We start from the raw sequence: 25,076 nt of genomic DNA, 5'->3' as shown, positions 1-25,076 counted from the left end.
CGCTCTCCAGTTCTTTTCCCAATCCCTCAATGTTTTATTCACACAGGAGGATGCCCTGAGGCGCGTTGTGAAGAGATGAAGAGATGAAGAGAGATTTCAGGAACTGATCTGTGATATTGGCAGACAACTGTCCCAATTTTTCTCTCCCCTTCGTATCATCCCAATGAGCACGTCTGTGTCTCTCTCATTATCTCTTTCTGCCTCCCTCTCTCTCCCTCTCTCTCTCTCCCTCTCTGCCCTCCGCTCCAACATTGGTGGCTGCAGTTTCAGCCGTTACGCCCCGAAACTCTGGAATGCTCTCTGCCTCGCCTCCTCCTTCCCCTTCTTCAGGTCGCACCTGAAGAGCTTACCTCCTCCCCTTCAGCTCAACATCGTGCTCCGCCACTGTCGAGTGCTCTGGGACACTACCCTGGGTGGAGGGGCGCTCTATAAATGCAAGTTGTTGTTGCAGGCAGCGGGCATCTTAGAGCATCTCGGCAGCAACCTGTACAGACGGGCAGATTTGTGCGAAATGGCTTCATTTCTTGAACGTTCCTCTCGGCTCACAAACCCCAGCCAAGAGCATGCAGCTTCTCCCAGGCCAAAGGGTCAATCAGACCCCAGCCAGGCGGGTCACTTGTGCTTTAAGGTTACATATTAACAGGCAGACAATGATCCTGTCTGTCACAACGCACGCCAGCCACAAGCTGCCAGAAATATGCTCCTCAACAAGTGAGGACATGTTCGGGGTCCTCTAGGTAAGACTTGGTTTCCACAACAGCAGCTAAGCATTGTCAGACAGATGTCTCCGACTCCAGCCTGTTCCAGAGTTGTGTTCAGTTTCAATGCAGGTGGCAGACACTGTGGAAAACTCTTGATGAACACTGATAAGGGAATGATTAATGCAGCCGCGGACTACCCTCGTTCTCCTGTGCGCGCAGGAAGAGTGTGTGTGGACCTGCTCTGCTCATGTGTGATCAGTTACACGCGGTGTGGGAAGCAATGCTTTAGAGACTGACCGGGGACAAGGCGATGCCAGTGATCTTTGACCTGTCCATCTCACCTGTCCATCAGATCGTAGAGCATGGGGTGTACGGCCAGCACACAGGTCCAGCCTCTCAACCCCCTCCTCAACACAACATGCAGCTCAAAAGGTAATTCATTTGCATTGCCAAGGGCTCCAGCATCTTTCTTTCTCTCTGTTTTGATGTATTGCGATCTCTATTATCACTGTAGGATTCCTGTGATGTAGTGGTTAGAGCACTCGCCTTGTAAGCGAGAGGATCCGGGTTCGATTCCTGGGCAGGGTGAAACCTTAGGCAAGTTTCCTCATTCGACACACCTCAATTTGCCAACAGTAAGTAGTAACCCGGTTGTTAATCGATTGGCGAATCGTTTTCTGTTTGTGAGACACTGCTGTGCGCAATTGGCTGCCGCGTTTCGCCCCCGAAATATACAGTCAATTCACTTTACAGCATTTTCTGTGAAGTGCTTTGAGACGTCTGGAAGACGTGATAAGGCGCTATATCAAATGCAAGGATTATTATTATTACTACGGAGTCTATCTTTCTCTCTGTTATGACATGTTGCGCTCTCTATTATTGCTGTAGGAGTCCTGTAGCATATTGGTTAGAACACTCGCCTTGTAAGCGAGAGGATCCGGGTTAGATTCCCGGGCAGGGCGAAACCTTGGGCAAGTTTCCTTACTCCACGTGCCTCAGTTTACCAACAGTAAATCTCTCCTTCTCTTTCTCTCCCTCTCTGCTATTTTTGAATGTGTCTGTGCGTGTTATTGTGAATTGGAATCTCTGTCTTTCTCTGTATTACTGTGTGTGTGTTTCTCTCTCTCTCTCTCTCTTTCTCTGTTATTCCTGAGTGTGAGAGAGTCTGTTTGTTCTCTGTTGGAACATCTACCTACATTAGTGTAACTCTGAAAGTCTTAAAACGTGTAGTGATGAAGCAAAAAGAGAGATTATATGAAGGCTGAAAAAAGAAGCAATAACAAAGGCTTTTACAAGCAGAGAGATGGATTTGTAAAGAGCAGGTCAAGGAATATAGAAACAAATTGGTGGTAACTCAGCCCAGTCTGGCTCATCTGCAATATCTGGAGAACTTCCTGCTCAGCTCCTAGGAACATAGGAAAATGCTACACCAAAAAAGACCAAGGTCCATCCAATTCGCCTTCTACTATCCTGGCAGTCATGTCATGTCCTGAACTAGTCATATACTGTATCCCAAAATATTATTTCCTAAAAGATTTCTATCTAATTTGCATTTGAGAGAATCAACACTAGGGAGCTGTTCCATAGATTTACATCCTATTCGCCTCCTATTAACCCTGCAAACCAAAGACCTAACTGGCAGAGTGGTCCTAACTAGCTGGATAGGCAGTGGGAAGCTTGCCAGACAGTGCTATGTGGCTTTAGCCGGTTAGACTCCAGGAGTTACCCCAATGCACACTCTGGGATCCCAAAGCCTCATCTCTACCCTAATACTCTCCAGAATTAGGTTAGCAGGATGCGTTCCTCCGATGAGAGAGAGAGAGAGAGAGAGAGAGAGAGCATTCCATTCAGAAGAACAAAAGGACATTGACGTGTGTAGACGTATACATGTGTGGAACTCTCAATCTAATCGGATACTTGTAAGCATTGGGATTTGCTTTCCGCATGGGTCAGATACCCGGTTGACCAAAACGTTAACACTGTCGTTGTGCTTAGTGCGAAGTGAAAGGTCCTTTGTCATTGAATTTTCCACACAGCAAAAAGAGGCTAACCTACTCCTCGTGACTTAACTCTTATCGTTCCTCCTACCCTGTGACGGTGAATGAGTGACACATTTTCCAGCAGTTTTTCTTTTCATCGTTCTTCTCTGTGGATCTTCCCTCTGAACCTGTCCGAGCTCAGTATATCTTTCTCTATTTCTCAGATGGATTTAACAATGTACTAAACATCCAGACGACGCAGGAAAGTGCTGAGCTCCTCCCAGCAGGAAGTGAGCCCGACCCTACCCCAGCAGTTACTGACAGGGGCCCAGTAGATAATGAGTCTACCCCAGCAGATACTCTGCCTACCCCAGCAGGTAATGATTCTGCTCCAGTGGATACAGAGTCTAGCCCTGCAGGCATTGGGCTAATCCCAGCCGGGACAGACACTATCCCAGGAGATACGGAGTCTACTCCAGCAAATACCAAGTGCTTCGCAGAAGGTACTGAATCCATCCCAGCAGGTACCAAGCCTTCTCCAACATGTTCTGACTCCACCCTAGTGGTTAGTGACCCTAACCCAGCAGGTACTGACACAACAACAACAACAACTTGCACTTATATTGTGCCCTTCACACAGGGTGGTATCCCAGAGCGCTTGTGTAGCACTTGTGACACCAGCCCATTAGATACTGAGTCTACTCCTGCAGGTATTGGGTTCATTCCTGCAGATAATGACTCCACCCTAGAGGCTATTAACCCTGCCACTGGAGGTACTGAAAGCAGCTCAGTAGGTATTGAGCCTACCCCAGCAGATACCAAGCCTACCCCAGCAGATACCAAGCCTACCCCAGCAGATACCAAGCCTACCCCAGCAGATACCAAGCCTACCCCAGCAGATACCAAGCCTACCCCAGCAGATACCAAGCCTACCCCAGCAGATACCAAGCCTACCCCAGCAGATACCAAGCCTACCCCAGAAGATACCAAGCCTACCCCAGCAGATACCAAGCCTACTCCAGCAGATACTGAGTCTACCCCATCAGATACCAAGCCTACCCCAGCAGATACCAAGCCTACCCCAGCAGATACCAAGCCTACCCCAGCAGATACCAAGCCTACTCCAGCAGATACCAAGCCTACCCCAGCAGATACTGAGTCTACCCCAGCAGATACTGAGTCTACCCCAACAGATACCAAGCCTACCCCAACAGATACCAAGCCTACCCCAACAGATACCAAGCCTACCCCAACAGATACCAAGCCTACCCCAGCAGATACCAAGACTACCCCAGCAGATACCAAGCCTACCCCAGCAGATACCAAGCCTACCCCAGCAGATACCAAGCCTACCCCAGCAGATACCAAGCCTTCCCCAGCAGATATCAAGCCTACCCCAGCAGATACTGAGTCTACCCCAACAGATACCAAGCCTACCCCAGCAGATTCCGAGTCTACCCCAGCAGATTCCGAGTCTACCCCAGCAGATACCGAGTCTACCCCAGCAGATACCGAGTCTACCCCAGCAGATACCAAGTCTACTCCAGTAGATACCAACTCTACCCCAGCAGATACCGAGTCTACCCCAGTAGATACCGAGTCTACCCCAGTAGATACCGAGTCTACCCCAGCAGATACCGAGTCTACCCCAGCACACACCGAATCTACCACAGCAGATACCAAATCCTCCTCAGTAGGTACTGAGTCCATTCCAGCAGGAACCCAGCAGCCTGTAGAAGGTGAACCTGCTCCAACAGATGTCCGACCTACAACAGCAGATTTGCAGCTCATTCCAGCGGATTCTTCAACAGCCCAAGGTTAGGATAGATTGTGTTTCCGAGGTCATTGTCTGTATTATTTAACACTGCAAAGACACAAGTTTCAGCGCTTATCTAATGGCTGTGCGGACAGAACCCACATGAGCACATGTATGACATATGCTTTGTTCATAACAGCACATTATAAGGACACAGTAAAAAGGACACAGCAAACAGCACGTGATATTATTTCACTATGTTAACTGTTGGTCAGACATACAACATGTACATGTATATACACACATACAAACATACACACAACATGTACTTGTACACATGCAAACATATACACAATTCTCTGCGCGTGTATGTACACATACACACATACACAGAATTGGCCACAACAAATTTGGGATTCACAAGCGACAAATCCTTTTGCAACTCCCATTAATTTGGTTCCCACTGTCTGTTCACCTGCTCCGTTCTGACGAAGAGGTCATGGAAGTTGACTCACTTTCCTTTCTCCATAGATGCTGCCTGACCTGCTGGGTTTTCCCAGCTCTCTCTCTTTTTGTGTCTGTTCACCTGCCTTGTTCTGAGCTGGAGTCTGGGCCCCTTTATACAGAGATGCGATCATGTTAAACATATTATTAGGGTTGGGTTTTACATTTACCTTTTAACATCTTGAAAACTTCACTAATGCTCATGCTTTTCACTCTCCTGTTAGTCAAGAATGCAGCTGAGCTAATGGAAAGCGAGACCTCCTTAACAGGCGAAACCCCCACAACAGGCAACGCAACAGACGAAAACCTTGCAACAAACGAGACTCCCGGAATACACGAGTCCCTAACAGTAGGTGAGACCCCCACAGATGAAAATTCTGCATCAAATGAGACTCTTGTATCAGGCAAAATCCCTGCAAGAGACGAGATGTCCACAACAACTGAGACCCCCACAGCATGCGAGTCCCCCACAAGAGGTGACAATCCTGCATCAGGTCAGACCCCCGCAATAGACAAGACCCTCACAACAGGTGAGACCCAAACAACAGGTGAAACCCCTGCAAGAGACAAGATGCCCACAACAAGCAAGACCCCCGGGACTGGTGAAAACCCTGCAAAAGGCAATACCTCCACAACAGACAAGACCCCCACAACAGGCGAGAATGCAGTTGTTGAGACTCTCACAACAGATAAATACCCTACACCAACTGAAATCCCCACAACAGGCGAGACGCCCTCAATACAACAGACCCCATCAACAGGACAGACCCCCGCAACAGGTGGAAATTCTGCAATAGGTGAGAGCCCGGTGACGAGAGAGACCCCAATAAGAGACGAGATCCCCACAACATACGAGATCCCCTCAGCAACCAAGACCTTCCAAGCAGCTGGGACCATCGCGGAGAATGTGGGACCTGACCAGCCGGGAAAGAATGACCATCAGGAGAACAATGTGAGTCAAACTCCCGCAAATACATTTCAGACCCCAACAACAAGTAGAGGTTATCACCGATAAACCCACACAAATCCCATCAGTGGTTACAGAACTCAGGACTGGGTCTGATCATTGCTGGCCATGTGGCAGTGAGTATGAGTAAGAGTGTGTCTGGTGGGGGGGTGGGGGGGAGACACAAAGCCCAGTCAGCTTCCCCCCCCCCCACCCCATCTCATCTAGCTGGGTGCCCAGTAGGCTGTATAAAGCTCTTTGAGACATCCTCACAACACAAACGGCGCTATATAAATGTAAATCATCGTTGTTAACAGTGCGTCCGTTGTCCATTTCTAGAGATGGTGGTTTAAAAGGGAAAAGTTCCACCCGAGCCTAGAATACAGAAAAACAAAATTCTTAACATCTTAATACGCCCAAGTGGCTACCACGGTTTTGCCCACAAAGTACACAGTCGCTACACTTTGCAGTATATTCTGTGAAGTCTCAATGACATGATAAGGGGCTATATCAAATGCAAGGATTATTATTATTATTACTCCTACATTCCACACAATCTGTGGCCAGAAAAGCGTGAGAAGCTTTGGGCCTCAGGAATCCCTCATTTCACTACATTTTGAAGCAACTTCCTCAGTCATCCCCACCCTACAGAACAAGTTACAGAGGGGCTTAAGGGAAATGGTGAGCACAGAGAACTCCAGTGGAAGGAGATACCACAGAGCAAAATGGCTTCCTTCTTTGCTAAAATTTATATCCTTTGATACGGTTGGGACGGGTCAGATGGACCTCAATGGTCTTTGCAAGTCGTGTATGAACCTATGACCCGAAAACCTCATCATAATGCAACTTTTTCTTTCACAGAAGGACCACAAAGGAAGGAGTGAGACAGAATAACCGGCAGACAGAATTTATATAAAAGTCATTAGAAAATGTAAAGCTTTCTAATTCCTGTATTGAAAATGTATATACTGTACCTTTGTCCAGGTCAGACTGTACGAACCAACCCTTCTGACTGGCTCATTGCGTTGTAATGGTGAACAGAACACGAGTCAGTCCTGTGGGTGAGTCAGAAATGAGTTACTTCAGGACGATTGTTTTATAAGAAATATTAAAGTGTGAGCTAAGAACATGGGTCACTGTGCCACATGGTGGGTAACGTACCTCTGTTTACCTGGCAGTAAATAGGAACCCGGTTGTTAATCGATTGGCAGATCACTTTCCGGGAGTAATAATCCCTTCAAAAAATATAATAATTTGGTCGGTCAAACCACAGCCGTTTGTGGGACACTGCTGTGCGCAATTGGCTGCCGCGTTCTGCCCACAAAATATAGTCAATTCGCTTTACAATATATTCTGCGAAGCACTTTGACGTGATAAGACAATATCAAATGCGAGGATTATTGTTACACTGGTTGTGAGAATGCTCATCTATAATAATAATTCTTACTTGCTATTCTAGCACCTTTCCTGTCAGGAGGACGTCTCAAAGCGCTTCACAGGGCATACTGTAAAGTGGAGTGACTGTGTGCTTTTGAGGATGAACGCTGTAATCTGTAAGATTACACTACAGGAGTATCATCGGGAGGCACACAGAGGGTGAGATTTTATTGGCTATCCAAACAGTGAGAGAGATCAACCCATGACCTGGAGGAATGAGGCACAATGTGATTTTTTACATCCCTGGTTGGCATTCAATGACTTTTTTTTTTGTCAGTTGAGAGGCATGCGGGCACCCACCACCGTGTTTTAAGAATATCCAAATCAAACTAGTGAGTTCCGCTTAACTATGGTTTCCATTTGTCTGGAATTGCCGTGGAATGGCGTGTATAACCTTCCCCTTGGAATGCACCCGTTAAGAGTATAGGTACGAGTTGGCAAGGGCCAATGTCAGCTGTTAATATACTTCCTGCTCCTCCGTGACCCAACACACATGCAGCTCTGGGTGCAAATTTCCTTCCTCTTGCTCAATCAGGGCATTGATGAAGAAACATTTCCCTCCCCCATGACTCAAACCCAGACACAAAGCTGTTCCACCCACAGCATTCCCTTCCTGCCAGCAAGGAACAGTCTGGCTGGGATTAGGAACAGAAATTCCCTGCAGTTTATCAGCGGTCTGCCTTTGCCACATGGCCAATGTAAAACACAATAGCTCAGTCTCTCTCCTAAATCATTTTATTTGAACAGTATGGTGCTGAAATACAGTTGTACACTGGCACCCGCAAACATTCAAATTTAGTTTATAAAAGCAAAATAGAAAGGCCAAGAGACAGTGAATGACCTGCCCTGGTGCTCGCAAACACACACGTCAACACAGTTCATATAACACAATTATAAATAATTTTGTTTTTCACTCATTTATGTACATAAGTGCACGAAGACCCAGCTGAGCCCAGCTGATTAGAGCCTGACTACATCAGCGAGCTAAGTCACAAGGTGGCTGAAACAGGCGATAATTATCACGTTGGCTTGGTACAAACTCTGTAGATTTGCAATTGTGTGCAACTGGGATGAGGGCACTTGACACTGACCTGGAGTCTGAAATTATGCCCAGTTTCAAAACCCTTTTTAAATTTCAGATTTTGCTTAATCACAACAATGCCTTTTTTTTTAAAGAAAATTGCAGCAAACTGGCTTCGAAGTTTGAGGCTGAGTATAAGCGTTAGCTAACATTCTGCATGCTGCGAAATTTCAAGAAGCGTGTCCAAGTATAAAACCAACAAGCAGGTGGGATTTCAGGGTCCAGGTCTGTGCCAAACCAACACACACACTGTTTGCTAATCAGGAGTAAATGGAACACAAGATTTATTTTGTTTGCATGTTGGAAGTTTTTGTTCAGAATTAGTTGGTCTGCCAAGAGTAACACAGAGCCACATCACACACATACACACAGACACACACACGCAGAGATGGTTTTGTTCACAGAAATGGTAGTAAAAAGTATGGATACAAGAGTACGTCACTTGGTCCTGATTAAATATCATGACACACGCACACACACACACACACACAGTAACTTGCGGCCTGCCGGCTTTGTGTGTGCTAACAATCCAGTGCAACAGGTCTGTACTTCCTGCAGTAGCAGCTGTGCAACACCAGGTTGTGCGAAACATCCTCAGTAACTTCATTCAACCAGAAGCAGGAAGAATTGTGAAGAAACTTCCCAAAGCACTTTGGAGTCACTATTGTCAAATGCAGCAACTGTTTTTTGTAGGTAAAAGCAGCAGCTATTTTGCGTACAGCACAATCCCACAAACGCGAACTGTTTATCTGGAGGACTGTTAACCAGACACAGAGAGAAACACTCTTTTCAAACAGTGTTGCAGGATATTATCCACTGCCAGTTTGGACCTCGGTATTAATGTCTCGCCCAAAGGACGGCACCCCAACATTATCAGAACATCCAGCGTTACACTGTGTTGGCAAGCCTAGACTATGAGCTCAAAGCCACCAAGTTGGGGATGGAACCCACATCCTCCTGACCTGGGTGTGAGAGTGCTACCAGTTTGACGACTGTAGAAAATCCGAGAGAACGAGACCAGCTTCTAGCAAACCCGGTAACATGCGATAGATAGAGAAGCAGTGTTAGCTCGTCAGCAATAGCAGGGGTTCCCAAATTGCATTGGGTTCAAAGCCCCTCCCCATTCCCCCCCCCACCCCCCATAACATTAGGCATCCCAACTAAGCTGCCACCAGCCAACCCATCCCACCACTTGGGCTGCCAAGTTTCCTCCGGGGTCCAGCAAGGCACAGCCACCACTGGCAGTGGGTGTGAATATTCTTTGAGTGGGGGAAGGGGGGGGGGGGGAAAGAGCCTGAGCAGATTGGGGCTCCTGTAACCTTTGCATTGCCTGTTACCCCTAGTGGTGTCTCCCTGAAAACATGTCATGGCTCCTCTCTCCCTACCCACCCACCCAGGTCTACAGACCAACGAGCCTACAACATGCGGTGCTCAGTCCTTTTTTAACTCAATGACCCGATATGGTGAAACCATGGAGTTGTGCTGCTCCTGGGCTTTGCTCAGCCTGGCCGGGTTCTCAGTGTCGACCACACTCTTGCTGTTGACCAAAGTGCCGTAGGAGAAGGTGCAGTCGCTGTCAGGCTGCACTGCTCTCTTCTGGTCGAACATCCTCTGCAGTCCTTAAAAGAGGGTAAGCATTCATTAATGACAACAACAACTTTTGTATTTGATATAGCACCTATACTGTCAAATCATAGGTGATTGCCACAAAGTGTAGTGACTGAGTATCTGCAGGCAAACTGCAGCCAATCTGCAACATAGCAAGGAAGTACTGTAATTGCCCAACTAATTTTATCTGGGGATTGCTGGCCAGGACACTGGGAGAATCTCACTTCTCTTTTCAAATAGTCATTCACAGTCAGTGTAGATGGACGTGCACCCTGTTGCTTTCCCATGTTACCTGGGATCGCGTCGATCGCTACGTAAGGTTCAAATGCCTTCTTTTTATTGTTTCGAGTGATAAGGGCAACACCGACAAAGGCAGCACAGCACCTGCGAGCACAAAGTAATCACTGTGTGAGCGGGAACACACAGCCCTGACATTCAAACAGGGTAAGCTGACAGCGAAGAGACAGACAGCAGGAATTAGAAACAGAACTCCAGCTGAGAGCGAGGTGTCAGCCTGGCACAATAGATAGCACTTTCACCTCTGGGTGTGATTACATGCAAGTTTTATTAAAAGTAATAACTACTTTATATAGCACCCTTCACGCAGAGTGGCGCTAAGAACACTCACATTAATATCTCATTTAATGTATTACCCGATTGCTCTGGATTTCTCTGTTCGGAGGGTGGAGTGTACAGGTTAAAAAGCACATTACCTACAACGTATTGCTGGTACCTCACAGGTTCTCATCGGGCCTCCCGTTTACACAACCACAGAGCGACAATGGTCAGTCAGCCTGTCAGCTATCCTAGCCTATATAGCGGCAAACGCCAGCTAGTCACACCATCAGGTGAAGCTTACCCCAAAATAAACATGCTAATGTGAAGAGCGTTCTCCCCTTTGAACTCCATGTAAAAGATCGCCCCTGTAGAGCACAACAAAGTACAAAATTACTGGAACGCACTATTATCAGGAAACGAAAAACTGTGTTCACACACACGCACGCACTCTCTCACTCACACACACACCCTATGCAGACCGCTGCTGACCGACGGGAGGCTGTAACCTCATTCCTCTCAGTTGTCTCCCAGAGGATCTGTGAGTTGACGATACTCACCAACTGCGATAGCAACAATCGTGGAGACAATGTAGCTGATGCTGGCGATTTGAGACGAGTCGTGAAACTGGGAGGCTTCAGCCAACAACCTTCAAACCAACAAGAACAGCTTCAGCCAGAGCCGACCCATCACCGCCGCCACAAGCAGCGAGCGCAGCAACACAGCCGGAGACACTCCATTGCTCACTCCATCTCCGCAACACTCTATTCCAGACACAGGGAAACCTCAGTGCAATGGTGGAACTCTCAGTAGTTTGGTTTGCATTGGTTACTTTGGCCTACAACGCACACAGCCGTTGCACTTTACAGAAAATCCCATGAAGCACTTTGAGACGTACTTCCGGTACGATAGCAAGTGCAAGGAATATTATTTTAAGCATGTCGATGCTTTTAAAAGATGGTGATGTTTTTCTGCGTGTAAGAGACACCCGGCTGGCCAACATAGATGCCACTACGAAAGGCTCAGCCTCTCACTGAGTAACCCCGCTGAGCTAACAGTTAAAAATTAGTGACGGGACTCACATGGCTTGAAAGGCTGCCGTTGATACCATGGACACGAACATCACGTAGAAAATGGGGTATGAGAGCTGCAGGTTCCCCTCAATAGACAACACGATCATCCCAGACACCCCCTTCACCGTGACAACCGTGACTGAGCCTGTAGGAATACAGCCAAGACTTAATAATAATAATAATAATAATCCTTGCATTTGATATAGCGCTTTTCACGTCGGGAGGACGTCCCAAAGCGCTTCACAGAACACACTGTAAAGTGAATTGACTGTATATTTGTGGGCGAACGCGGCGGCCAATTGCGCACAGCAATGTCCCACAAACAGTCGTAGATTGAAAATGACCAATTTTATTATTGTTTTTGGTTTTGGAGGGATTATTATTAGGCGTTATTATTATTAATAAACAGCAACGCCACACAGCGAGCAATCCTCTGCCCACTCAATGAACAGTGACTACTTACCGTTACTGTGAGAGCAAGCAGCTCTCACCCTGGCGAATAGCTCATTCCGTGGCTGGTATTTTTTAAACGCGAGTTAAATCCAAGACTGAAGCCGCTCATTTCACCTCAGGGGCTGTGCTCTGACTCTTACTCGCTTACCAGATACCGCCGACACAAAGCCCCAGACACTCACCCAGCAGGGCCACGAGTAGCAGAATGATAATTATATACCGCATCTTCCGCCTTTTGTAGTAATACAAGAGAAGGCAAAACAAGATGATCGCCAGGAGCTGGAAATACAGAAACCAACAGGTAGGAATATACAAAACGGCTGATCTCAACCACAGCAATAAATTACATTTGTGTCGCGCCTTTCAAGTCACAAACACAAACCCACAACCTCCATAAGCCAAGCAAGTAATAACCAATTGTGTTAGAATTTTTGGGGTCGGCCGGATGCCTGACACATGCTGAGACCCATCACTGCGCTTAAGAGTATCCAAACCAAACCGGGGTTTTCACGCATCCCACCTACACAGGGAAATCCCAGAAATAGATTGTTGGAATGGAATGCGCACTCTCTCTCTCTCTCTCTCTCCCTGGAGGGACACATCCCGCTTACCTAATTCCGGAAAGTATTCGGCGCATGTTGGCAAGAACCAAGGCTTGGAGACCCCAGAGTGTGTGTTGGGGTAACTGCTGGAGTCTAACCAGCTAAAAAGGCATAGCTTGCTATTGATATCACTGTTCGGCAAGCTTTCCCACTGCTAGGACCACCATACCTGTTAGAGCTTTGGCTTGCAGAGTTAACAGGAGCTGATAATCAGGGTCTATTGTAATGGCAGGTGCCGGTTTATACACCGAAGCTGAAATAATACGAATGGTGAGATAGATTTCACTCCATTCTCACCAAGTACAGGAGGAACGGCCACGACAGTAGGTGCTGCACCAGGTTACTGCCCGTCAACTTCTCGTGAGCATTTGGTCCAAACGTGACCAGTAGGTAGATCCCGGTCACCGTCAATCCGCAGCCCAGAAGTGAGAGCACATAGCGTTCTGTGGGACAAGGGGGAGCAGAGTGAGCTGGCTCACTACGTCGAACACCAAATGTTTCTATTAAATACCACAACTTCAACATAACAATAATAATAATCCTTCCATTTGAAACGTCTCAAAGTACTTCAGAAAATGTATTGCAAAGTGGATTGACTGTGCATTTTGTGGCAAAACGCGGCAGCTAATTGCACACAGCAGGGTCACACAAACAGTCATGGAGCGAATGACCCAAATTTTTTCCACACACAAGTGAATTCCACCAAGATAACAGGGTCCGGTGCTACACGTGTCACTCACTCAATAATTAAAGTGAGGAGAAATGAAACTTACTTAGAAATTCTTTGGGTTTCCATTTGTCTCGGAGGAATATAATTCCTATTATTGAACTGGCTGTGGGGAGAGAGAGAGAAGAAAGTTACACAGAGCTCAGCTTCCAGCACTAACTGCGCCTTTGTGAGATATCTCACCACCGGAAGCAAAGAGTTTTCCTCCCATCGCCAATCATCTTCAAACTGGGGTCAATGATTTACAACAATAATTTGCATTTATGTAGCACCCTTCATGCTATCATGCGCTGGATTTAATATCTACATGACCTCCTCCGCTGCTGCAGAACAAACTGTTTCTTCAAACCAGTTGCCAGTCCTCTATTGCTCTGTGTAAAGATACGATTCTGGTCTGTCCTAAACTTGCCCTTCACACCCCTGAGCCGTGTCCTCTTGACCTGCTGTCTCAATACTATTATATTACCTGCCCATCACTTCAGGAGCCACCATTGTGTGCGACGCGTCCGAAGGTCTTACCTACGATCGACACAGCGCTGAGCGGAGTGACCAGCGAGAGGGGAGCGAAGGCGTACGACGTGAAGATACCCAGTTCACCAACCAGCATCAGCGCCAGCCCCAGCCACCAGGTCTTGGTCTTAAAGTACGATCGCGGATCTTTGGCACTGGATAACTTCACGTGACTGTATTTCTGAAATGGAAGTGGGTGAGGGGGAGAAAATACAAAACAGTCTTTACAAATACAAAGTATCCAAAGACATGATTGTTGAAGCAGAAAATATAGACCGTTTTGCAGTACCTGTTCCCTACCACTGGATGACGACTGTACATAGTGGTTATACTCAGAGTTGAGCAACAGATCCACAACAGATATTAATAATAATATTAATCATTGCATTTGATATAGCGCCTTATCACATCTTCGAGACGTCTCAATGCACTTCACAGAATATACTGTAGTGAATTGACTGTGTTTTGTGGGAGAATTGACTTATGTTACTGCAAAAGGCGGATTAACAACGGATCCTTTTGCGCATTTCGAAAACAAAGAATAAGAATTTGGTCTCTCTCAACCCACAACTGTTTGTGGGGACGCTGCTGCACGCAATTGGCTGCCGCGTTTCGCCCACAAAATATACAGTCAAATCACTTTGCAATCTTTTCGGCGAAAGACGTGATAAGACGCTACATCAAATGCAAAGATTATTACTATTATCTCCCAAACACACACCAGGGACACGGAACAGACACACTCTGCAGTTATATGCAAGTGTGTATTAACAAGGCGCATGTATACAGCAGCGGTTCAGCCAAGGCAAAATGAATTAAGATGCGTTGCTGCTTCAGTGCAGTGCTGCCGGTGGGGGAGTGGAGAATGGGGGGCAAGTATTTGGAAAGAGGATTCCAGACACAGATGGGAAGGAGCTGCTCTTGCAGTATAAAAACTATGGAGTTTTAGAACATTTCCTTGTACAGAGCTCAAGTGAAGCTCAGCAAAGTGGCTCTTTTTCTACTTGTGTGAATAGCACTGCGCTGGCGGCTGGGGCCTCACCTGCACATTCAGAGAGACGCTGATGACGAGATTCCCGAAGATCGCCAGCAGTGTTCCGATCAGGTTCTCCTATGCACACACACAGACAAAAAAAAAAAAGGGTAATTGCAATGCAGGTTTGATGAGAAGGCTGGAAAACAAAACAGGATAGTTTCTTCCAGTGTCCTGGCCAACAAACCCCCAGATAAAATTGGTCATTCACTTCATGGCTGTTTGTGGAACATTGCTGTTGGCAAATTGGCTCCCACTTTCACCTACAAAATATACATACACATTACAGTAAATCCAGTGAAGCAGGATTTGCATTTGATATAAGATATCAGATAGCAGAAAGGCATTATATCAAATGCAAGAATTATTATTATTATACGGTGCGCTCATCCCAACAATTTATAAAATGCCTCCAAGCACTTCAGAAGATGCTAATTAGAATTTAAGTGACGCTGTTTGGAGGCAAGCAAGTCAAGGTTAATTTGTATCACTGACATCCCACAAATTCCCCATTGTGCACAAGAGAGTAAATGTGACAGTGAGCAATCACAACCCTTCTGCCAGCGATAAAGGAATGACCTGATGATAGGCGTATATTACAGGTAACAGCACTCAGGATTTTAGGATTTTATTGCCCTCTGAACCTTTAACTGAAAACATGAGCAACTGAAGAAGGTCTATCTTCAGCCCTACTGATGCAACAATAACAGGTAAAACTAGATTCCTGTGATTGAGGAAAATATGGAAATTTGTGTCCGACCAAATTATCACCACGTGACCAAAACAGGAAGATAATAACAATTCTTGGATTTGACGCAGCAATAAAGTATTAAAGAACTTCACAGGTGATTGCAGTCAATTCTAGGGACACAATTGCGGGCAAACATGGTGCCCAATTTTTGCCGATAAAATCCCACAAACAATCGTGAAATCACCAATTAATCTGGAGGACTATTTCTTAGGACACAGGGAGAAATTGCAATCTCTTTCCAAATAGTGCCATGGGATCCATAACTTCCCCCTGAACAGACATATGGTACATTGGGTTTAATGTATCATCTGAAGGGTGTAGCTCAGACAATGCAATGCTCCCTCAGCACTGCATCGAAATTGACAGCCGAGATTTAGACTGTGAGCTCCAAAACTGATAACAACAACTTGCATTTGCATTGCGCCCTTCATGTGGGGTAGCGTCCTGGAGCACTTCACAGTGGCGGAGTCTGACAACGAGCCAGGGGGAGAGGGAGGTGACTGTAAGCACGATCAAAAAGGATGTGGGGCTTGATACTGCAAACATTACATTTCGGCACTAGACCTTGGGTTACACCCTAAAGTTGAAGGAAATCCTGAGCACTGCAGAGATAAATAACACCAACTCAGCGACCCTCGAGCACTCGACATGACAATGAGCCGTGCTCTCCTCTACAGCTTCAATTATATTCAGAACAATTCCCTGACGGTAGTTCACTGTATTTGTAAGCAAACGTAGCAGACAGTTTTGAGCACATCAATGTCCCAGAAAGGCTATGAAGTAAATGAACAACTTTATCTGCCGGATAGTTGGCCAAGATAACAGCAGAGGCCTCAGGTCTGACAAGGCACAGTGGTGAAGAGCCCTCAGACTTCCTTACCAATGGCCGCAGTCCTGCATGGTTAACACCAGAATACAGTAGTGGAACAACAACAACTTGCATCAATATAAAGCCCTTTCACGCGGGGCAGTGTCTCGGAGCGCAGAGTAGCATCCAGCAGGTTCGGGGTTTGAGCCCGCCAGTCTATCAGAGCTACAGCGGGTCAGGATTTGCACAGTTGCAGAGTCAGGTTGCATTTATACACAACATCAGAGCAGTTGATGAACCAGGCAACCGCGTTTGCTGTTGTTCTCTCATCACTGCTTGTGGCGATCTGATTGATCAGAATCTACAAAAACAACCACAACTCGCATGAGTATAGATAGCTAAAGTAACCAAACGTAGATGCCTCGTTCTCTGTCGCAGAACATCCTCAAAGCGATATTGCTTTCATTTGATAGACACCATTGGTGCATCAGCCTGGCTCAGTGGAAGCACTCTCGCCTCGGGCATCAGAAGGTTGTGGGTTCAAGTCCTGCGTCAGGACTTGAACTCACGTAGTCTAAGATGACAGTCTGATGGATTGTTGGAGGCGGCGTCCTTCGGTTCAGACGCTAAACCGAGGTCCTTGTCAGGTGGACAGTAAAGATCCCATGGCAGTATTCAAAACGAGAAGTGAGGCTCCCTCTCCCGGTGTCCCAGCCGACAATCCCCCGATAAAATTGGCCACTTGTTTAGTGGCGGTTTGTGGTGGACGCTGCTGCGCGCAATTGGCTGCCACGTTTTTTTTCGCCCACAAAATACACAGTCACTCCACTTTGCAGTATATCCTGTGAAGCGCTTTTGAGACGTCTCGACGACTCGATAAGGCGCTGTATCATCATCTGTCTCAAAGCCCTTCGCACAACAGGTTACTTTCAAAGCGTAGTGACTGTTATTATAGGAGAATAATAAAAGTGTCAGGCAGCCTGGCTCAGCCAATAGCTCTCTCTCTCTCACTCTCTCTCTGTCTCTCTTTCTCACTCACTCTCTCTCTCTCTTTCTCACTCACTCTCTCTCTCTTTCTCACTCACTCACTCGTTCTCTCTCTCTCTCTTTCTCACTCACTCGTTCTCACTCACTCGTTCTCACTCTGTCTCTCTTTCTCACTCACTCACTCTCTCTCTCTCTCTCTCTCTCTCACTCTCTCTCTCTCACTCACTCTCTCTTTCTCTCTCTCACTCACTCTCTCTTTCTCTCTCTCTCTCTCACTCACTCTCTCTCTCTCCTCTCACTCTCTCTCTCTTTCTCTCTCACTCTCTCTCACTCACTCTCTCTCTCTCTCTCTCTCACTCTCTCTCTCTCACTCACTCACTCTCTCTCTCTCTCTCGGTCAAAAGGTCAGGTCTTCACCGGCCTCCCCCGAGCTCCAGCTCCCGGCGCCTCCGGCCTCCCCAGCAATACCAGGCCTCACCCTCTCCCCTCCCTCCCTCCCCGCCTCTCCGAGGGGCTCACCCTGTAGGACTCGGTGGGGTTTGTGAGGGACTGAGCGCCGCTGTCGCCCGCCATCGCTCCCCGCTTCAACTTCCGGGGCGGGGCCGGTGGGCTCTGAGTGACAGGAATCTCAGCCAATGGGGAGAGACTACTTCCGGTAACTCTCGGGACACTGAGAGAGGGCGGAACCCAGGGACACAATGACCCCGTGACCCCCCCCACACTGACCCCCTGACCTCCCCCCACACTGACCCCCTGACCTCCCACCCCCACACTGACCCCTGACCTCCCACCCCCACACTGACCCCCTGACCTCCCCCACAGTGACCCCCTGACCTCCCCCACACTGACCCCCTGACCTCCCCCCACACTGACCCCCTGACCTCCCCCCACACTGACCCCCTGACCTCCCCCCACAGTGACCCCCTGACCTCCCCCCCCACACTGACCCCCTGACCTCCCCCCACAGTGACCCCCTGACCTCCCACCCCACACTGACCCCTGACCTCCCCCCAATGACCCCCTGACCTCCCCCCCCCACCCCCTGACCTCCCCCACAGTGACCCCTGACCTCCCCCCACACTGACCCCCTGACCTCCCCCTGACCTCCCCCCACAGTGACCCCCTGACCTCCCCCCACAGTGACCCCTGACCTCCCCCCCACACTGACCCCTGACCTCCCCCCCACACTGACCCCCTGACCTCCCCCCACACTGACCCCCTATCCTCCCCCCCCCACACTGACCCCCTATCCTCCCCCCACACTGACCCCTATCCTCCCCCCACACTGACCCCTATCCTCCCCCCCACAGTGACCCCTGACCTCCCCCCCATACTGACCACAGACCCCATACCCCCCCCCCCCCCGGGACACACTGACCCAATGACCCCCCCCCCCGCGGACACACTGACTCCCTGGGCCACCACCCCCTCCGCACACATGACCCTTCCAGAGACACAAGGGCCCTCACAGGGACAAACTGCCCCCCCCCCCCCACCCCACCACCCCCATAAATCCCCCCCCTATCCCCATGGTCACACTAACTGCCCCAGGGATACACTGACCCACACCCCCATAATCCCCCCCACACCCCGGCACACACTCACCCCCCCCCCCCCGCCCCCCCCTCCATAAGCTCCCCCTGGAAAAGCTGAGCGAGTAAGTGTCCGGGAAGTTTGGGGTTTGAAAGAGAGTTGGGGGTTAACCAAGGCGTTGAGGTTCTGCGGCAGCTCCGTGAGGTGGAGCGAGGATTCCACCTTTCTGACGAAAGGTCATGTCATCGATCTGAAACATTAACGCACTTTCTCCATAGACGCTGCCTGACCGGCCGCGTGTTCCCAGCGGGTTGGCCAGAGCAAAGGCTCGGGGACCCAGAGCATACGTCGAGATACTGCTAAGAGTTTAAGCAGCTAAAACCATGTCGGTTGACTTTGAAAGCTTCCTGAACCCTACCCACTAGGGCTTTGGCTTTCAGGGTGAACAGGAGGTGAGTGGGAAGAATCCCTGCTCCCGGTCACCGATGCTCAGATAAACTTCTTGACTGTCTTGTATGGGTTACAACATATTTGGCAGCGCTCTCAATGACATCACATTGGTAAATGACACCAATCAATTTCAGCCAAATTCACCCCGTCACAGAGGAGCTTATTTCAGTAACAAGCGCTCGGCAAAGTGCCAAAAGCAGGAACTCCAGATTTGAAGTTGATACTGAACGTAAAGACGGAGCAAATTATAAGAAATTTTGCAACCAGATTCGGAAACTTGCACAGCTTGTTAGACCATTAGCTTAAAAAGTGAGCAAGAGTAGTTACAGCGCAATGCGTACTGCACATTGCGTACTGCGTGCATCGCTGTGAGGGGATATGGCGCCACTTTATAAGCTGTGTGCTGCGTGTTTGTTTCACTCTGTGTTGCATTATACATGCAATGTATTGCGCAGTGCAGGCTGGTGATAAACAGTATTTAGTATATTTTGTACTCCACCATATAAGGTAACAACACAAAAGTACAGATTACCAGTGTAGTCTTGCCGCTCAGTGGATAGAGCACTCGCCTCGCAAGCGACAGTCTTGGGTTCAATTCCCGGCAGGAAGAAATAAATATTGGGCAAGTTTCCTTACTCCACATTGCCTCTGTTTACCTAGCAGTAAGTAGAAACCTGGTTGGCAGTTGATTGGAGGATCGCATTTCTGAGGGCAATAATTTGTTCAAAAAGAAATAATAAATTGGTCACTCAATCCAACCCATTGGCTGCTGCGTTTTGCCAATTCACTTTGCAGTATATTCTATGAAGCGCTTTGAGACGTCTTGAAGATGTGATAAGGCACGATATCAAATGCAAGTATTATTATTATTATATAGGCTGTGTCCTGCAGGCTGCAATAGAAGCTGTGTAATAATGTATACTGGTTGTCCACTGCACAGTGAATACTCTCCTGGACCCTGGTTTGGCTCCAAGCTCTGCTTGTCAGGGTTGTCTCTGTCACTCTAAACCAGTCATCATCTGGATATATAGCCAATCCAGGAGGAGAGGGCGTGCACCAAATTCATCCCAGTGTCTGCCAACTCTCAGACAGTAAAAAAACGCTCTCCGACCAGCTAAGTGATGATGGACCAGCTCCCTTCACAAACAGCAGCCGGACTGGAACAAGGTAACAACGCAAAGTACAGGTTACCAGGTTTTATTCATTCAATTCTGATACCACGGTATTAATGAGTCGCAGTGTTTGTAATATTGATTACTTTATAATAAGTCTGAAAAGAAGCTGAGATCAAAGTATAACTGAAGGAGTGGTGGCTGTGAATCCCACTGTGTAATACTTACAAACCTGCAATTATTTATTTGCAGGAGTTTGAAGATGAAATGTAACAAGTCAGATTCAAAGTGCATTTGATGAGTGGGCATTAAAATGTTTAATAATAATAATCCTTTCATTTGATATAGTGCCTTCTCACGGCTTCGGGACATCTCAAAGTATATTCTGTGAAGTGGAGTGTTTACAACATTAGTCAGGTTATGGTGAACTTAATTCATTCATACTGTTAAATAATGCCATTTTAATCAATTAATGCCTTATGTGCATCATTATGTGTTTTTAATTAACATTGAGAGATTTGACATGGTCACATCGAATGAGCTGAAACAACTGACGAGGATCATGTTAGTATTAGTGCTGCACTCTACCGGATTCAGTAACAGCTTCAAAAGCAACTGGCTTGAAGTGATCTCTTATTCACGGGTGTGTTTCTTGGATGCAAGTTTATCGATGGTTTACTGGATTGGTGGCTGCCCACTGTTGGCCTCTTTCGATAAATTTTCACTCTAATTCTGTAGGTGGTTTTGTTCTATCTCTCTGGTAACATCATGTTTCGATCCCTGCCAGGCATTAATCCAAGGCTAAACATTACATTTGTTCCCAGATTTCATATGAATAATATATAATAAAATATCACTCAACTGTGGCTTTCCACTTAATGAGATCAAGGTATTGCTTACAACAGCATTTCTCAACATTTTTGATACCAAGGACGGTCTAGGTACCTTCTTAAATTTGGCAACGATTAGTAACTTAGCCTATGAGGCGAATCGATCTTGAGAGATCTCTGAATTTATGAGGTTATCACAGACTGCTGTTGATATTCAGGCTAGTCATTGAGAATCGCTGGTTTACAGCACATTAATACATCTGCTCACTAACATTCCAGTCAGTGCCTTAACACTGTGTTCTGTAAAAAGAATCTTTCAAATGGTAATTCACATAGACGGTGATAGCGAGATGACTGAAAACAAACACTTAGCTCCCAAACATTAAATTGGTATACATCCGAATTCCTGCCACATTTGTGCTATCTGAAAGTCAAATTCAATGTTTATAAACTTGAAGAAAGAACAGCCCAGGAGCCATGATCTTCTCCCCAGTGCACTCACAATAACAATAATATAATAATCCTTGAATTTAATATAGCACCTTTCATGTCAGGAGGACATCTCAAAGCATTTCACCGGATATACAGTTACGCCCACAAAATATACAGTCAATTCACTTTACAGTATATTCTGTGAAGCGCTTTGAGACGTCTCAAAGGCATGAAATGCAAGAATTATTATTATTATATACTCTAAATTATATAAAGTGATTGTCTACATTGTATACGTATGCAGCAGCCAATTTGCACAGAGCATTGTCCCACAAATTGCCATGAAGTGATTGACCAATTTTATCTGGGGGATTGTTGGCCAGGACACGGAAAGAAACTAAGGTCTCTGCTGTACAATGCTATACCGAAACAGCTCAGTTATGATGGTCCCTTCAGTTGATTGACTTGTCAGTGCTCACTGACTCAAACATGAATACTGGCCAGTTTGGAGGTATTTTATAGAGTGCTCATGACTCATAGCAGTACTCTGATTAAGAGCACCATTTTAATCCACCATTTTTTGGGGGGACACTGCTGTGCGCAATTGGCTGCCCCACTTCGCCCACAAAACATAGTCAAAACATGCAGTCAATTGACTTTACAGTATATTGTGTGAAGCGTTTTGAGACGTCTAGAAAACGTGATAAGGCACTATATCAAACGCAAGGGTTATTATCATTATTATAATATTGGCAGAGAAAAGAAAGACTTATTATTTCACATTCGAAAATAGGATATCATTTTTGATGGTTTTTCAGAGCTTTCTGAACAAAAAGATACGGGAATCAATAGTGACTCTCACGTGTCAACGTCAGTCAGAAACGGTTGGTAAGAATTTTATTTCTCCTGACTGCAACCCTGGCTTTCAAGTGATCTGGATGCAGTTGTGAAGAGGACCTGGCAATAATGGTGTATGGACAGTTCTACCACAAAGCAGGAGACAACCAGGAGATGATTAATATCAACGTGGGGGGCTTGAAGCAAAAAATCGAGCAAACAGCACTGTTAAAGTTCCCAGAAACTAGACTAGGAAAGCTGCTGGAGTGCGTCTCAGAGGATAAATTGGAATTGTGCGATGACTATGACGAGGACAACGATGAATATTACTTTGACAGAAACCCGAGTCTGTTTCACTACGTGCTGAACTTCTATAACACCGGAAAGCTGCACGTGATGGAGGAGATGTGTGTGTTCTCCTTCAGCCAAGAGATTGAGTACTGGGGCATCAGCGAGCTTCGCATCCACCACTGCTGCATATACAAATACCACGAGCGCAAGGAGAACTTGGTGGAGAAGGAGTTTGACATTCAGAGTGACGACGTAAGCATCTTATCTTTGGAAGATTTCGACAGCATCCCCCAACAAATCGAGAACTTTAAGCACAAGTGGCAAGGGGAATACAGGAAGAGGCTGTGGCTTGTTCTCGAGAATCCAGACTACTCCATACTATCCAAGGTTTATACTGTCTCCTCTCTGACCATGGTGATAATTTCCATCATTTCTATGTGGGTTCACAGTTTGCCTGAATTTCAGAAAGAACCAGAGGACCCAACTTTTGTGGTGTTCGAAGTGTTCTGTATCGTGTGGTTTACCACTGAATACGCAGCCAGATTGATAGCCGCCCCATGCATTAGGAAGTTCTTGAGGAGTTCGTTGAACATCATTGACTTTTTATCCTTTTTGCCTTTCTTCATCACCTTGGCGATTGAGCGGATTGGCGAGGGCATCTCGGGGCTGGAGAACATTGGGCGTGTAGTGCAAGTCCTACGACTGATGAGAATCTTTCGGATCCTCAAGCTGGCTCGCCATTCCAATGGGCTGCAGTCACTGGGAGCGACCTTCACGCACAGCTTTGAGGAGGTATGGCTCCTGTTCGTGTTTCTGACCGTGGGCATAGCCATCTTCTCGGCTCTCATCTATTCAACTGAAAAGGAAGAGGAAGAAGCTGGAATCAATAGCATTCCTGTTGGCTGGTGGTGGGCAACCATTACCCTGACCACAGTGGGCTATGGGGACACTTGTCCTGTCACCATCCCAGGCAAGATCGTCGCCAGTGTCTGCATAATATTTGGTCTTCTGATGGTCGCTCTGCCGGTCACGGTGATATTTAACAAGTTCACTAAATATTATAAAAGGGAAGATTACGTTGACCCTGTCATTCGCAATCAAGAAATTAGGAACCTAGTGGCGGGTGCGCCTTGTGTGAACATCAGGGATATTTACGTGAAGAAGATGCGCTCCAGTTCTAATGCTAATGTATTGGCTATGGGCAACACACTGTATGAGAAGCAAAGCTCCACAGAGTCCTTACACCCCATTGGCACCCCGATGGGAGTGAGAAAGAGTGAGAGTGAAAATGGGCTGAACACTGACTGAGTTCTGTTTGTAAACTGGGCTAAACAAGATCCATCGCAGAATGAAAAGGATCAGGAATGATAAAATTAGTCACTTTTAAATCATGTGTCAATGGAACTGAGTTTGGGTCCAAGCAAAATTCTAGATCATTGGCCACAACGGAATTCACTAGTTATTAACTGATTTGCAAATTCATGCAATTTAGATCCAATATTGTGCTGCAAGCACTTTTTCTCCCAAGCCCATAAAACCTTTATTAATGTTATTGATCCTGCATAGGCTTAAGTGCCCAGATTTAATGCCTTTTCAAACACTAAATAAATCAGAAATGCACTTGTGACCTCCTAAAACAAAATCATAATGGCCAAAACTTTTACTTAGATGTGATTCAAATGAGTACTCGAGGCTGGGGTTGCAGTACTAGAATCTATCAAGGCAGTAGCTCATTAAACTTGTCCACTTTACTCAGTTGTTTCATGAGGTCATTCATGGAAAGCAAAAAAANTCCAATTGCTACCATTTCTAATTGGAAAATAATTTCATATTACAATCTCTTAAGCACACGAATTACAAGCGAATGAGGGGAAGAGGGAATCACTGGATTGCTACATAGCATGTCAATGCAGTGGTTGTACATTCCCATGAGGTCAAACACAGACATGAAACTCGCATTTTATTGTTCTGCATTCTGCAATGACATACTGATGGAATCATAGAAACGACAGCATAGAGGGATGCCATTCAGTCCATTGATTTCTACGCTAGCTCCCCTACAACTCCAATCCCATTATTA

The 25,076-nt window shown here is 46.7% G+C and overlaps 3 protein-coding genes across 3 annotated transcripts; 2 read left to right on the top strand and 1 right to left on the bottom strand.

The window, feature by feature from the left end:
- Window positions 1-731: 731 nt before the first annotated feature.
- LOC103179633 (cell surface glycoprotein 1-like) lies at window positions 732-7,013 on the top strand. Its single transcript, XM_007895008.2, has 4 exons — window positions 732-1,133; window positions 2,905-4,497; window positions 5,165-5,892; window positions 6,748-7,013. Exons 1-4 carry the CDS (start codon window positions 1,064-1,066, stop codon window positions 6,778-6,780), a joined length of 2,424 nt encoding a protein of 807 aa, XP_007893199.2. The 5' UTR covers window positions 732-1,063; the 3' UTR covers window positions 6,781-7,013.
- A 1,027-nt stretch (window positions 7,014-8,040) lies between these two features.
- nipal3 (NIPA like domain containing 3) lies at window positions 8,041-18,103 on the bottom strand. Its single transcript, XM_007894960.2, has 11 exons — window positions 18,031-18,103; window positions 14,975-15,043; window positions 13,942-14,113; window positions 13,469-13,528; window positions 12,993-13,138; window positions 12,276-12,372; window positions 11,650-11,785; window positions 11,128-11,216; window positions 10,872-10,935; window positions 10,305-10,396; window positions 8,041-10,023 (listed from the first exon to the last, which is right to left on the bottom strand). Exons 1-11 carry the CDS (start codon window positions 18,082-18,084, stop codon window positions 9,836-9,838), a joined length of 1,167 nt encoding a protein of 388 aa, XP_007893151.1. The 5' UTR covers window positions 18,085-18,103; the 3' UTR covers window positions 8,041-9,835.
- A 4,731-nt stretch (window positions 18,104-22,834) lies between these two features.
- On the top strand, window positions 22,835-24,304 carry LOC103179632 (potassium voltage-gated channel subfamily S member 3-like). The gene has a single exon (XM_007895007.2). It carries the CDS (start codon window positions 22,835-22,837, stop codon window positions 24,302-24,304), a length of 1,470 nt encoding a protein of 489 aa, XP_007893198.1.
- The last annotated feature ends 772 nt before the right edge of the window (window positions 24,305-25,076 follow it).

The sequence above is a fragment of the Callorhinchus milii genome, unplaced genomic scaffold (genome assembly GCF_018977255.1).
Source record: "Callorhinchus milii isolate IMCB2004 unplaced genomic scaffold, IMCB_Cmil_1.0 Scaffold10, whole genome shotgun sequence".
NCBI lineage: Eukaryota > Metazoa > Chordata > Chondrichthyes > Chimaeriformes > Callorhinchidae > Callorhinchus > Callorhinchus milii.
This window is presented reverse-complemented; position numbering and strand designations above follow the sequence as displayed.